The sequence below is a fragment of the Ipomoea triloba genome, chromosome 4 (assembly GCF_003576645.1).
Source record: "Ipomoea triloba cultivar NCNSP0323 chromosome 4, ASM357664v1".
NCBI classification, from domain to species: domain Eukaryota; kingdom Viridiplantae; phylum Streptophyta; class Magnoliopsida; order Solanales; family Convolvulaceae; genus Ipomoea; species Ipomoea triloba.
In genome coordinates, this window is record NC_044919.1 from 1606413 (window position 1) to 1621274 (window position 14862).

At 34.2% G+C, this 14862-nt stretch overlaps 3 protein-coding genes across 3 annotated transcripts; 2 read left to right on the forward strand and 1 right to left on the reverse strand.

The window, feature by feature from the left end:
- Positions 1-1640: 1640 nt before the first annotated feature.
- LOC116017750 lies at positions 1641-2006 on the reverse strand. Its single transcript, XM_031258380.1, has one exon. The coding sequence runs from the start codon at positions 2004-2006 to the stop codon at positions 1641-1643; it is 366 nt and encodes a 121-aa protein (XP_031114240.1).
- An 8044-nt stretch (positions 2007-10050) lies between these two features.
- On the forward strand, positions 10051-12839 carry LOC116016936 (F-box protein At5g51370-like). Its single transcript, XM_031257403.1, has 2 exons — positions 10051-11601; positions 12144-12839. The coding sequence occupies exons 1-2, from the start codon at positions 10334-10336 to the stop codon at positions 12409-12411; spliced, it is 1536 nt and encodes a 511-aa protein (XP_031113263.1). The 5' UTR covers positions 10051-10333; the 3' UTR covers positions 12412-12839.
- Positions 12840-13505: 666 nt separating this feature from the next.
- Positions 13506-14804, forward strand: LOC116015168 (protein transport protein Sec61 subunit beta-like). Its single transcript, XM_031255193.1, has 2 exons — positions 13506-13618; positions 14287-14804. The coding sequence occupies exon 2, from the start codon at positions 14289-14291 to the stop codon at positions 14544-14546; it is 258 nt and encodes an 85-aa protein (XP_031111053.1). The 5' UTR covers positions 13506-13618; positions 14287-14288; the 3' UTR covers positions 14547-14804.
- Positions 14805-14862: the final 58 nt, after the last annotated feature.

Consider the following 14862-nt stretch of genomic DNA (forward strand, 5'->3'; position numbering starts at 1 on the left):
ACAGCCCCCCCCCCCCCCCCCCCCCCCCCCCCCAAACTTTGTCTTTCATCCACGTCAATACCTCCTTAGCTGCTAAAGCTTCAGCCGTGTGAAGATCATTTAAGCACTGAAGATGACCATTCTTGGCTGCAAGGTCAAACTCGGTTACAAATTGTTGACTACATGTGCCTCACATATGGCAAGAATATATATCATGATATATGCAACCTTCACAGGGCATTCATGGCTACATGTGCCTCACATATGTATCTAGGATTATTCTCCTTCAAGTTGCAAACTTATTGGAATTGAATATATATGCACTTTTAATAAAGAAAAATGATATATACTTACAAAAAATTATTTGCATCAAATTTATCATCACCAGCAATTAGATAGATAGATATAGATGCTGATCCACCACATACTATTCTTTAATTATGGTTTGATTGATTGATTTGATCTTAACATTACTAAGTTTGGCGTAATGTGATTTGACTTGGATGTGATTCATGCATGTCCTATACTAAGCATTCTTTGACACAATAAATCTCAATTGAATTAATTAAATATCAATTTCAACAACTACTGTATAGTGTATATATATATATACGTGAATACATCCAAGCTAGATTTAGACTTAAATTCAGTTTTAGTTCTTCAATTATTAGTTTATTACGTTTTAAAAAAAAAAAAAAACTTCTGTATTTGACTCTAAAATTGACCATAACTTTTAAAAATTTGTGTGCGTGTATATATATATATATATATATATATCTAAAAACATAACAAGTCTCAATCAAAGTTATATCTCTTATTTATGTCTATGTTTTTAGTCTAACCATTTTGTACATTGTGTTTTTAGAGTTGTACTATATAAATTTTTTTGACAAAAATACTCTTAATGTTATAACTTTCGTTATCTTTTCCATTAACTTTAGCATATACATACAAATTGACATTTAAAGGTATAAGTGTTACACTATTATATTGTTTCAACCTATAATAATAATAACAACAATAATAAAATATTTGTGTGGTTGAACTGGGCCGGCTTAATCAAACTACTTGGGCCATAAAGTCCATATTATCTTAATGGGCTTAAGCCCAAACAAAATGATGTTTAAGGTAATTGTCCAAATATAAATTGGATTGGGCCTTCACTCAATCAATAATTTTGCAATAAGTCTTGATGGCTGAGATGATTTCTTTTTTTTTTTTTTTTTGTTATTATTAATTATTGGGGGTTTTATGTAATTTTACATGTGTTTTAATTTTGTACGAAAATATTATGTTTGATTTTCGGTATTTTAATTTTGAAAAAAATGTAGTTTCAAAGATTTGCATTTTTTTATCGTCTTCAGTCGCCCATATTCAACATCCAATATTATAAAGGTAAAAATAAACTACAAATCAAACCAAATATTTAGCCCAAAAACAAACCAAACCAAACCAAGCTAAATGGACAACTAACTTACTAACTAACCATAAAAGCCATCTTGGCATGCAATTTTGATCAATGCCAAACTAACTTTCGTTATCTTTTCCAGCTGGCGAGTCTGGGCTGCCCACCTTGAACAGGTCATCGCATAACTCCGTCTGAGCCATGACTATTTCGAGGTCATAGTAGGTGTTAGTGTACTCTTCACTCTTGTAATCCATCATCGCCTCCTCCACTCCGGTGATGGCAGAGCTGTTGTAGAGCTCGGAGCACTCACCGCCCGCCGCAACTCGGGCCTCACCTTTCCGCTGTTCAGCACAGCCTTGATGTGGCGTACTGTGTCGGTCACGTTGGCCATGACCAGATTAATGTACGCCATGCCTATGCGGCGCAGCGTTTGGCATTCACTCGCCGGCCTGGATTGCAGGGCGGAGGTGCAGAAGTCGTAGGGGGTCGAGAAGTTCTGCGAGCAGAATTCGCAGGTTTTCTGGATCAATGTGTAGGATTTTTGATCCTCCTTGGCGCCATGGATGACGAATGGGAAGATGGAGAAGGAAATTAGTAGGAGAATGAAAGTAGATGCCATTTTTTAAAAAAAAATTTGTTCTTCTGATCTGTTTAATTTGGAATAATAATTAAGAAGATGTGATGAGTTGTTAAATAGGGAATTGGGTGGATAGATGCTTTTGCGAAGCACAAATGGCACGACCGGCCCAAAACGTATGTATGGGGGTGGGTTCTACATGCAATTTGCAGTTCGCTCCAGCTCCGGCAGGTTCGTAGCAGGCGGCAACGGTTGAATCATACTTTTTTAATTCTTTGCAATAGGTTATGTAGGTTTCGTGACTCAAGCTAGTCACTCAGCAGATCAACATAAACAATTGAATCCATAATAGATAAACAATGAAATGGAAAAAAAAAAAAAAAAAAAAAGACAGTAATTTGTCAGAAAATCACTATTTTATTATTGATAGAGTTTTGTACATGTTTGCTTTAGGTTGTGTTTGGTAACCCGTAAAATGAACAAAATACACAAAGACCGTTTTCTAAAATACATCCCAACTGTAAATGAAACTATTTTTCGAAAAATCACTCATTTTTCAGAAAATATTTTTCGCACGTCATTTTTCTGCTTCCTAAACGGAAACTTAATTTGATGTCTTTTTCCCCTCGCGTTAGAGCCCTCTCCCTTTTTATTCTTTGTTTTTATAGCAGTAGAATGGGTAGGGAAGATAGCGGCAATTTTATGACTAATTAATGGGATATTATGGGCAGTGAAATGGGAAATAAGGGGTTTCTAATTGGGGGTACTTATGGAAGGTGTTGGTTAATAAAGGGGTAATTAATGGGCAATAATTAGGAGAATAAATGAAAGGTTATGAAGGGATAATTATGGAGTCGATTGATCATGACCCGAGTGCTGATTGTCGAGTTCGAGTATCATGCCCGACACCGAACAACGGGTACCTATGTTAGGTATCTATCATAAGTTCCTCACTTTTTTGTGTCTCGCGAAGCATGACACACGAAAGTATATTGTCACGTCTCAAAATCAACTTCCAATTCAAAATTTGTCTCCTTTTATAAGGAGGCATGATTGACGGAATGCCGACATCTTTTACAGGATTCCGCCCAACCAAATTAAACCGACTACCACCTTAGTCGAGGGACGAAATCAGTAATTAACTCTAAACTAAATTTGACTTATTCAATTGAAAGGAACTCCAAGTTTTTGTTTTGTGTTTTTTTTTTTTTTTTTTTTTTTTTTTTTTTTTTTTTTTTTTTAAAAGAATTCATGAAATAATGATTTTCTCAATTACGATAACGAATGAGAAGAAGCCTAAAATGAATTGCACATGATAAATATGAAACATTTATAATTTTAGGATGTTCGGCAAATAGCTTTGATAGCGGACTGACTTAACTGATAGCGGTTTGCAGATTGACTTAGTGGGTTTCACTAATTAATAACATTAGTTGGTTGTAAAAATATGTTTGGTAAATTCACTGTTAGCTGATAACTGATTACATGCAAATTGACATTTAAAGGTATAAGTGTTACACTATTATATTATTTTAACCTATAATAATAATAATAACAACAATAATAAAATATTTGTGTGGTTGAACTGGGCCGGCTTAATCAAACTACTTAGGCCACAAGATTTGCAACCCATTGGCCATAAAGTCCATATTATCTTAATGGGCTGAAGCCCAAACAAAATAATGTTTAAGGTAATTGTTCAAATATAGATTGGATTGGGCCTTCACTCAATCAATGATTTTGCAATAAGTCAATACAATAAAGTACCTATGTAATTAACTAGGGTTATTATTGAAAAAAAAAAAACAACAAATTCTACCAAAAATATTTATTTACAATATTCGTGCTTTACAACCTTACATAATAGGTCAAAAACATAAAAGTAATTCTTAAAGAGGTGGCCAAGTGGGCGGATTCATGATTTTCATACTTAAAAGTAACAAGTTTGATTTTTATCAACACCAGTAGTTATCACACACGCGTTGCGCGATTAAACAAATGCTCAATGCATATTTTTAAATTAGTGTTCCTTAATTGGTTAAAGTAGTCATATAAAAATTAGAGAGAAAAAAAATGCTAAATTAATAAAAATCAAAGAAATAGTCTCGACGATGCTTATATATTTTATTAATAAAAAACATAACGAAATTGTAAAAAGCTAAATTACAACTAAAATAAGTAGAAACAAATAAACCACTTACATGGGAGTAAATGGCGTGTCATCATTGTCACTTGTTTGGACACCGGTCCGACCATTTAAAATCCATGTGTAATTGTATTTGTGATGAAGTACTTTATAGTTTGTCCGGACAGGTTTGACATTTGAGATGATGTACCATTTGTTGGTTTGTAAAGTGATATCATACATTCCAAGTCATTATCAAATACTATTGATTGAACCGAGTTCCTTGCATTTAGATATAGCATTTACAATGATGTTGGTGGTGAATGAGAGCATCTTCATAATAATAATAATACTAATAATAATAATAATAATAATAATAATAATAAATGGAGAAAAAATTTACTATTTACTTACTGTTTCATCCTAAAGTACGATGAGCATATACTTTTTCTCAGGCGTTCCAATAGCGTTTTTTGGTTCGTTTTTCTCAATGACATTAATTGTACAACTCCAGCCCACAGTTTGTGTGTCAATATCAATTAAATTTACTGTATTTGTCATTACTAATATCCTTGTATCATGAAAAATATGCTCATAAATGATGTTATGAAATAATATAATGAGAACCACAACATAAATTCAAAACCATAGATTAGGGAGTTAGGAGTAACTAAAATTTGTAGCTTATAGAGGAATATAATGAGAACCACAACATTATATACAATAAAACAAGTATAGATGAACATATTATACAATAAATATATTTACATAACGATATTGAAGTTATACTAATTAATGAGTATATCATCATTGATTAAAAAAAAAAACTGTAATCATTATGAGTATTATAGAATCTTATTAAGATCTCAATATTCTAATTTTAAGTTAGGAATCTATACAGAATTGTATTATAGAATATTGCCAATTTGTTTGAAAACTGCAATAAAGAAACATATTGCCTAAATAATTTAATGTTAACTCCCGTTATATTTAACGGAAAAATTATAAAAGATTAGGATATATTAGGAATTTAATTGGAGGTTGCATAATAAGAAGAACACAAAGTACAATATGTTATAGCAGACTATTACACTGACATTTTTTTAGTTCCAGTTAAAGTTTAACATTATTGGCTCTTATTATAAGTGTAGATAAAGGTCGAGCTTATCGTATAAAGTCTTTCTAGTACAGTGTGGTTGCGACTTGCGAACTATTACACAAGCTATGTTTGCCTAGCGTACACCTGCCAGTAATGAATGTAGGTTTCTCTGCAATGTCAAAATAAATAATAATAATAATAATAAAACATAAAAGTATCAATTATTCTTTCGTCCTTTTCTTTTAATTTTGCTTTTAAAAAAAAAAAAAAAAGAAAGTGTCAATTGGTACATGTAGAATCACACATGATATGCTTCATTGCACCAAGTATTGTGATTATGCATACACGATACAAGTGATACAATGTCAACAATACCGTAAACCCTTCTTCTTTCTTTTTCTTTTTTCTTTTTTTGATTTAATTTCTTAAGTATAACATACTTTTGTTGGTATACTGCCATTACATTCACGAAATTGAATGATATTACATTTTAACGTAATGTCATGTTCCTTTGTTGGTTACAAATATTATTATTATTTTGTCTAGTTTGGTTGCATTTATTAAAGGTTTATGATATTACCTTATACCAACTCTTACAAGTATCTGTAAAATGTACAATGTTTACAGAACCAAGAAATCAAAGTTGTGTACTAATGATTTTTAGGTTAAATTTACTCGGTAAGTATAATATTACAAGATTGACTCTTATCAGTAGCAGTCTATTTGTATTTTTAGTTTGAGTTAATAAGCTACATTGATTGGTTTTTCTCGTCATACAATAAACATTATATATATATATATATATATATATATATATATATATATATATATATATATATAAATTTACAATCAAATTAGACAATTTATTTAAGTGAGAAATAAAGAACTGTTTTTGAGGTCCATGAGGTCCATCTTTGAATTTTAATTTTATATGGAATTTTATTCATATATTATGTTTGATTTTAGTTGTTTTAATTTTGAAAGGAATATAATGTATTTTCTTCCTTGTTCAAAGATGCGCAATTTCCTCTTCATGTCTGGTTACCCGATGCCATGGAGGGACCTACTCCGATTTCGGCTCTTATACATGCTGCTACCTTAGTAGCAGCGGGAATTTTTCTTGTAGCTAGGCTTCTTCCTCTTTTCTTAGTTATACCTTCCATAATGTATTTCATCTCTTTGATAGGAATCATAACAGTTTTATTAGGAGCTACTTTAGCTCTTGCTCAACAAGACATTAAAAGAGGTTTAGCTTATTCCACAATGTCTCAATTGGGTTATATGATGTTAGCTCTAGGAATGGAGTCTTCCATATTCAATATCCAATATTCTAACAACTTCAAAAAGGTAAAAATAAACTACAAATCAAACCAAATATTTAGAATGGGCATGCCATCAAGAACAAAGCAAACCAAACCAAACCAACCTAAATGGACAAACAAATAACAACTAACTAACTAATCCATAAAGTGCATTGAACAATGCAATTTTCATCAATGCACTTCCCTTCCTGGAGGAGACGTATCCATAAAACACTGCATGAATACGGTGACAGTGTATTTCTCCAGGGCCGTCCTAGGTACGATTAAGCCCTCCAACTCGGGCGCCGCCCTGACTATACAATTCTGAATGCATAGTCTGCCAAAGCTTTAGTATTTTTTTTATGATTTTATGAATTATCTAGAAATTTATATTGTTAAAAATTGTATTTCTAAAGTTTAAAAAAATTATCAAAATGCCACCAAATATTAACAACTGCTCTGATATGCTCTGATCTTAGTTCTCATATGCTCTGATCCTAGTTCTGATATGCTCTGATCCTAACTCTTATATTCTCTGATCTACCGTGAGGGATCAATGTTATGATAATGGTTCTAATACGAAAACACCGTAGCCCCGTATATGTCGCGACGAATAGCATGCCATTGTCGAAGTATAAGGTGTCTTGGTAGCTCTCAAAACTACATTGGTAGAACACTACCCTATCAGAAATACAACTGAGCGGGTGTCTTGGTAGCTCTCAAAGCTACATTAGTAGAACACTGCCCTATCAGAAATGGAACTAAGCGGGTGTCTTGGTAGCTCTCAAAGCTACATTGGTAGAACACTGCCCTATCAGAAATGGAACTGAGGGACACCGCCTGGTAGTTTTCCGGTGCAACGATGTTTCTAAACATAATTCCCTTACCCATAAATTCATCTGCAGTCACAGTTGAAACATATTTAAATTAAAATTGCATTAGTTTTTCGTTTTCCCTCTTAAAAGTCATTTATTACCCAAAAAAAATTTATGAAGCCCAACTAAAATTTCTAAAAATAATTTATTTACATTATGGCAGACTTACCAAATGTGGAACTTTCAAAGGTGTCACTGTCGCCGCGGACACTTCTAGAGATCCAGAACTTGAGACAATCTACAATAATGGCTATGTTTGGCAAACCTAGTTGAAAAGTAGTTGAAAGCTGAAAAGTAGCTGAAAACTGAAAAGCTATAAGTTCGAAGCTGAAATCTGAAAAGCTGTTATGCTTAAAAGTGTTTGGTAAAATTAGCTTTTTGATAAGCTGATAAGTGTAAAAAGACTAAAAAGGACATCTTCATACAATTTAAATAGTTTAAATTTAAATATGTTTGTTTATATATTTAAAAATAAAATAGTGAAATCAATATATTTTAATAAAATATAAAGTAAGAGCATATATTTGAAAACATATAAAGTAAAACAAAATGTTTATAATTCATAAGATTAATTATACAAAAATCAATGTTCAAACAAAAATGTCAAATTGAAATTACAACTAAACATATTGGAGAAAAAAAGTCAAAAAGGTTTAGCCAAAAAGGTTTTAATTGGGAAGTGTAAATGATGTCATTTCTTTAAAATAATAAGGTTAAAGATGGAAAAAAAAAAAGTTAGGAAGCTACTAGCTTATTTTGAAACGCTACCTTAGGTGGCGTTCAAAATAAACTCTTATTTTAAGCTACTAGCTTATTTTAGGAACATTACCAAACGGAGCTTATAGCTTATTAGTAGCTTGAACTAAGCTATAAGCTCCTAAGTAAGCTCTGCCAAACAGAGTCTTAGCCAGGTGGGATCATAATACCAATAAGATATCCATCGGGAACCATATTAATCAATACTGATGGAAATACAAATTAAAGATAGATAATGGAGAAAACTCCAATTCTATCGACGTCAGGTTGAAGTTTGAATTTTGGAGGCTAATATGCATGCGACAATTATCTCGCCGCGGGAATGACCATTAATAATTAAAGTCCAAATTTGTTTTTTTTTTCCAGCTTGTAACTGAAACAAGAATTTCTGTACGATTCTAAAATCAATAAGATTTTACGTTACACGATTTGATTCGAACTATACATTATTCATACATACATACATACATATATATTATAGCCATAAATTTGGGGATTTATAAAGCAATAGAATTGAAAAATACCAGGAGGTTTTTAGTAGTAATTAGTAAACAATACTTTAAAATTTAAATGGCACCCAATGATAAGTAAGAGTCTTTACACGTCATCATATGCTCTTCAACAACATGCTTTATTGGATGGAAAGAGTATTACCAGGAAAAAGTTTTCTTAAATTTGAGGAAAATTGAATTTTTCTCGATTTGGTTCATGTGTTTTTCTTACTTTTGAGAAAAAAAATCAAGGGGATGAGTGGTATTTTGTTTTCCATGGAAATTAGAAAGAAAGTATCACATGATTGGACAATTTTACCCTTATTACTTTTATTATCAATATCATTGTGTATTAGTATTTAAGTCTTTATACTCATTATTATTCTCTACCATTCCAACTCCAATCAAACAACGAAACCAATATTCACAGTAATTTATTTTTCACCCACCAAACAATAGAATCAATATTAATGGTAATTTCTTTCTGATTGAATTTCAATTCATTTTCCCCAGATATTTTTCGCGAACCCAACCCCAATCAAACAACGAAACCAATATTTACTGTAATTTATTTTTCTCCCATCAAACAATGGAATCAATATTAATGGTAATTTCTTTCCGATTGAATTTCAATTCATTTCCCCTAGATATTTTTTGCGAACCAAACAGAACCGTAGAATCACATATATTGAGTACACATTTACATATTATCGAATGCATTCTATAATTTAGTACAATGCACTTTATAATTGTGTGCAATGCACTTTAAATTTTGAATTATTTTTAAAATTGTCACAATGTTTTTTTTTCTCTCATGCTATTATTGCTTTAGAGCTGTTGATCTTTCCAAATGAACTTTTAAAATGAGTTTTAATTTCTCTTCTAGGTACTTGTTCACATTTGAGCATGTTATTTTGTATATGCATGATTGCATGCATGTGTGAAATCAAAACATGTCATCTCCACTGTTAATTAATAAGATTTGGTTAAAAATACTATCAAACCGTTTTGAATATTAAAAATTATATAATAATCTTTATTTCAGATCACAGATCAACTTAATAAATATTTATGAAGTGATACATGAATTGAAAAAGTTTACCCACCTATTATATTAATAGTTTTAAATTTAATTTTTTTTCTTAAATTTATTATAGAATGATGCATTTTCTTTTGGAGACAATCATGAAGCCTTTATGCAAAAGGGTTTTCGTTATTTTGTATGGATTAGCAGTGAAATTTGATTATTAAGTATTTGACAATTGACATAAACTGATAAACAACATGATTTCCTCTAATGTTGTCATTATGCCCACGTGGCGCAATTCCATTGGGCCCCATGAACACAGTCGGTGGACCCTAGTGCAGGTAACAACAAAGAAATTATACGCACACAATATGGGGACGAAATATGGAGAAAAAAAGAAAAAAAAAGGGATTTATTCGTTCCCAGAAATCTCATCTCATCTGCTCCAAAAATCTAGAGAGAGAAAGTAAGGCTTATCTCTCCGCGAACTGCGAACCTCTTTGCGGTTGTGTTTCTCTCACTATACGTATAGGCGGATGGTTGTATGTAAACCCTAATTAGGAAGGGGAGATTGTGAGAGTGGTGGGAGAGGGAGGGGGGCAGGCGATGGTGCAGAGGAGGAAGCGTGGAAATCGAGGTGAAAATCGGAGGCTCGGAAACCCTAACTCGAAGCAAAACGTTGACTCGCGGCGAGAATGCGCATGGCTCCTGAGGAAGACGGCGGGAACTCGAAGCCTAACCATCACAAAACGCCGCCGGCGCCGGCGACTCAGCAGCAAGTGAAGAAGCGGCGGCCGAGCTGGTCGGACGGCCAGCTGTGGTTGAACAAGGGGGATGCTCAGCAAGCTCTCAGGAATGTGGTTACGAAACTGCGGTTACAGTCTCTGTCCAACTCGACGACTCCGCCGTCCGAGCCCGACTCGGATTTCCAGACACTCGAGGATCCGGATCCGAACCGGCAGTGCTCCGACCCGGATTATACTTCTCTCCTTTCGGACGAGCTGTTGTTGAAAGTGCTCTCGAGGCTTCCCGAGTCACAGCACATTTCCAATTCATTGGTTTGTAAGCGGTGGTGTAAGCTCAGTGGGAAGCTGGTTCAATCGATTAAGCTGTTGGATTGGGAATTTCTCGAGTCAGGGAGGCTTGTTTTCAGGTTTCCGAATTTAATCGATATAGATATTCTTCGAGCTTGTGTGAAACTAGGGCGGAATTCCAGTATTTTGATATCACATAGGTTAGTATCAGTTCACTTAGATTCAAGTTCTTCTAACGGCGGGTTTGTGAGGAGAGAGGATATTTTGAATTGGGAAGTAGTCGATGGAGGAGTCAAGATTCTGGTAGAGGGCTGCGCCAATCTAAGGAGAATGGTTTTGATTAATACCAGCGAGGAGAGCTTGAAATGTGTGGCTGATAAGTGCGAGACCTTGCAGGAACTGGAATTGCATTGCTGTGATGATTTCTCTCTGAGAGGGATTTCAGGGTGCAAGAATTTGCAGATTCTGAAGCTGGTTGGTTGCTTAGATGGGTTTTACAGCTCCATGGTTTCGGATATCGGTCTGACAATTGTGGCTCAGGGTTGCCGGCGTCTCTTGAAGCTCGAGCTCGTTGGATGTGAGGGAAGCTATGATGGGATCAAAGCTGTAGGACAGTGCTGTCTTATGTTGGAGGAGTTGACACTTTATGATCACAGGATGGATGATGGATGGTTGTCGGCATTGTCGTATTGTAGCAATTTGAAAACATTGAAGCTTCAGTCTTGCAAAAACATGGATTTGAGTCCCGGTCCCGATGAGCATTTGGGCTCTTGTCCTTCTCTTGAAGAGTTGCATTTGCAGCGTTGTCAATTGCGGGATAAGCAAGGCCTTAGAGCATTGTTTCTAGTATGCATGTCTGTCCGAGAGCTTGTAATTGAGGATTGTTGGGGATTAGACAACAATGCATTTGCCTCGGCCTGTATATTGCGGTATAAGTGACACTCTATTCTGTAACTTATTCTTTATGTGCAGTATGAATAACACTAAGGTTTGCCAATGCATAAAACTCTAACCAATGACCCATTGTAGAGTGATTAATCTTTACTAACCTGTAACACGACATAGACATATAACTTGTGAACTGTCATGCAACTATGCAACTAGCCAACTATGCAAGATGATTTAGACCATTTAACCTCTGATGTAGCTAAACTTTCGGGGTCATATGATTAGCTTCTGTCGCCCTAAATTCTAACTGAATGTAACTTCTGCAACTGATGTGGGCCTTTGAGCTTTATCCAATCATTGTAAAGTGGATTGTGTGCTACTACTCAATCTTTTTCTTTTGTTTTAGTGGGTAAAATAGCAATTAATTTGTGAGTTTCGTATGCATTGAAGAAATATAACACTGTAGACCCAAGAGATCTAAGAGATACAAAATTGTTATGCCTTGCTGTGAGCCTGTGATAACATTTGTCTTTGGGTTGACTTTCGCAATTTGACATAGTACTGTCTAATTTTCCTTTTGCAGGGGTTTAAGAGTCCTCTCGTTACATGGATGTTCACTACTCACAACTGAAGGACTGGATTCAGTGATTGAATCTTGGCGGGAGCTTCAACGGCTTAGAGTAGTCTCGTGTAAAAACATAAAAGATAGTGAAATTACACCAGCCCTAGCAACGCTATTTTCTACTCTCAAAGAGTTGAAGTGGCGACCTGACTCTCGGTCTCTGCTCTCATCGAGTCTTGAAGGGACAGGCATCGGACAGAAAGGCGGTAGATCTTTCCGGTGGAAATAAAACTGAAGTGTCTCCCTACCGGACGCAAAGAAACAGCAATAATCCTAGTATCCTTAACAGATTTTTCATGCATACCTTGATGAAAGCAGTTGATTTGAGCATACACTGACAGAATTGAGACTTGTTGCAGAGCATCTGCTGCAATGAACTTACTCAGTATGCATGGTACTATGAAAATCTTTGGTAATCAACAAAAGATGTTTTGGTTTAATTTAGGGATGGTAGGCCATTACATTTTTAATGAGTATTTGTATATTGGGTAGCCTTTGTACCAAATCACAGAGTTAACTCTGCTAATGTATCCTAGTTATTTAGCTAGCTAGCTATTTTCTATTCATCCAGATCATTTTACACACTAGATTTTCTAGTTGGATACATATACTGGAACTATGAATAAATGAATGCATGTTATACAATTTCTCCCTTTATTTCTTTGCCTTTATGTTTTCTGTGTTCTCATTATCTTCTTTAAGTTCAATGGATTGTTGGATTATACATTTATCTCTCACACCCACACCCACATATATAGGGTTATGTTCAAGTGAGCCCTTATTAAAAATAGGTATTAATTTCATTTGTCTACGAGTATATCCCGATCAATGGCTGAAAATTAAAAGAACAATGCAGTGATTATTATTTATTACAATGCATTATGTTTTCTAATGTAATTAATCCAGTTGTATAGATAGATTAATATACACCTTTTTACATGGAGTTTTTCCCATATAATCCCTCATACATACATACATATATATATATATATATATATATATATATATATATATATATAAAATTTAAATGAAAAATTAACTCCTATTAATTTTATTTTTTAAAAGACATTTTTAATTATAAAATGATATATTTGATATGATTTTTAAATATGTAAAAAATAAAAAATAAATAGTTAATATAAAAGATTAAATTATACAGAGTAAATAGTTTGGATTAATTATTAATAGAATAAAGCAAATTAAATTTATTTTAAACTGGCGATGTGGTGATCCGACTCAGGTCGTTAGCTACGTGGCGAGAAATGGTTGGTTAGTGCTATGTGTCTAAAGCCAACTACATGGCCACATGGGTACAAGTAGAAGAGTCAAACAAGGAAGGGTTCACGACGCTGTAAGATTTTGGGTTTCAAACCAGCGATCGGATCAGAAGAACCCTAATTCGACGAGAGATCTAATCCAATTTCTTTTGATTTGAGGTCAGATTTCTCTTTCTCAAAGCTGATTCTATATCCCTGAATTTCTATCTGTTTCTCAATTTCTCGATGCGTTCATGTATGTTTGTAAATATACCGAATCAATATACGTGTTTGTAATTCTGTTTGCCTGCGGTATTTCTTCGCTTTTGTTAGGGGATCGATTATGTATAATCAACCATTTTCGTTGATTCATGGGATACAGTTTAGAAGTGTTCTTTTTCATCGGATTGAAATCATGAAATGATAAGTCAGCTGTTCAATGCAATTTATACTTTATTTTGTGGGAATTTGAGTAATTTCGATATTTTGTTTATGTATGCTTGTGATGGGATTTTGTTTGAAGAATGCTGAGAGAGTTGCATACAACCCTGATGGGGCCATTGGAATCTTGAGAGAGAGAGAGAGAGAGAGAGATAGAGAGGATGCCCTTTCAGGATTGGGGATCTGATGCTATTTCTTTACTTAATGATTAAGAGGAATAAATCTAAAGTGAATGGCTTGAACTAGGGATCATAACAGTTTGGTGACAGATAAAGTTGTTTTAGCATTGTAAAATTTACATACACTTTGAGGAGGATAGTTGCAGTGAGATGTAGTTATGTAGGTATATTTGAATGTTTACATGAAAATGAGAAGAGAGTTTTTAACCTTTGAAATGGTGGGTACAGAAATGGCGTTGGGAGGTGGTCCGCAAAGAGGAACTGCTGCAGCTGCAGCTGCCAACATGCGTCGTAGGAGGACTGGAGGAGGAGGTGCCAGTGGTGCTGCAGCAGGAGGTGCGAGCGGTACTATGCTCCAATTTTACACTGATGATGCTCCCGGCTTGAAGATTTCTCCCAATGTTGTGCTCGTCATGAGCATTGGTTTCATAGCATTTGTTGCTATTCTTCATGTCATGGGCAAATTGTACTTCCGTAGAGAAGCCTAGAAAATATCTTGCTCCCTTAACAACAAACACCTTTCCTTCTCCTGTCTCTTTCTGGTTTTGAATCTTATCTGATGTTATTATAGAGTGAGTACTTTTCATCTTCCAACCGGGGATGTGCTGCTACATTTGTTTTGGGACTCAAAATCAAGTTACCTTAGTTGCTATTCATGTTCTGTATCTGTCATCAATTTTTGGATATTCATCCTCTGTTGGTTGGTTCATGGGATACAAGTACGTACTGTTGAGGGTATTGAGCCACTGCCAAATTTCCAATTTTGTGCTGAGTTCAGTTAACTTTTGAAGTTATTTACAGTTC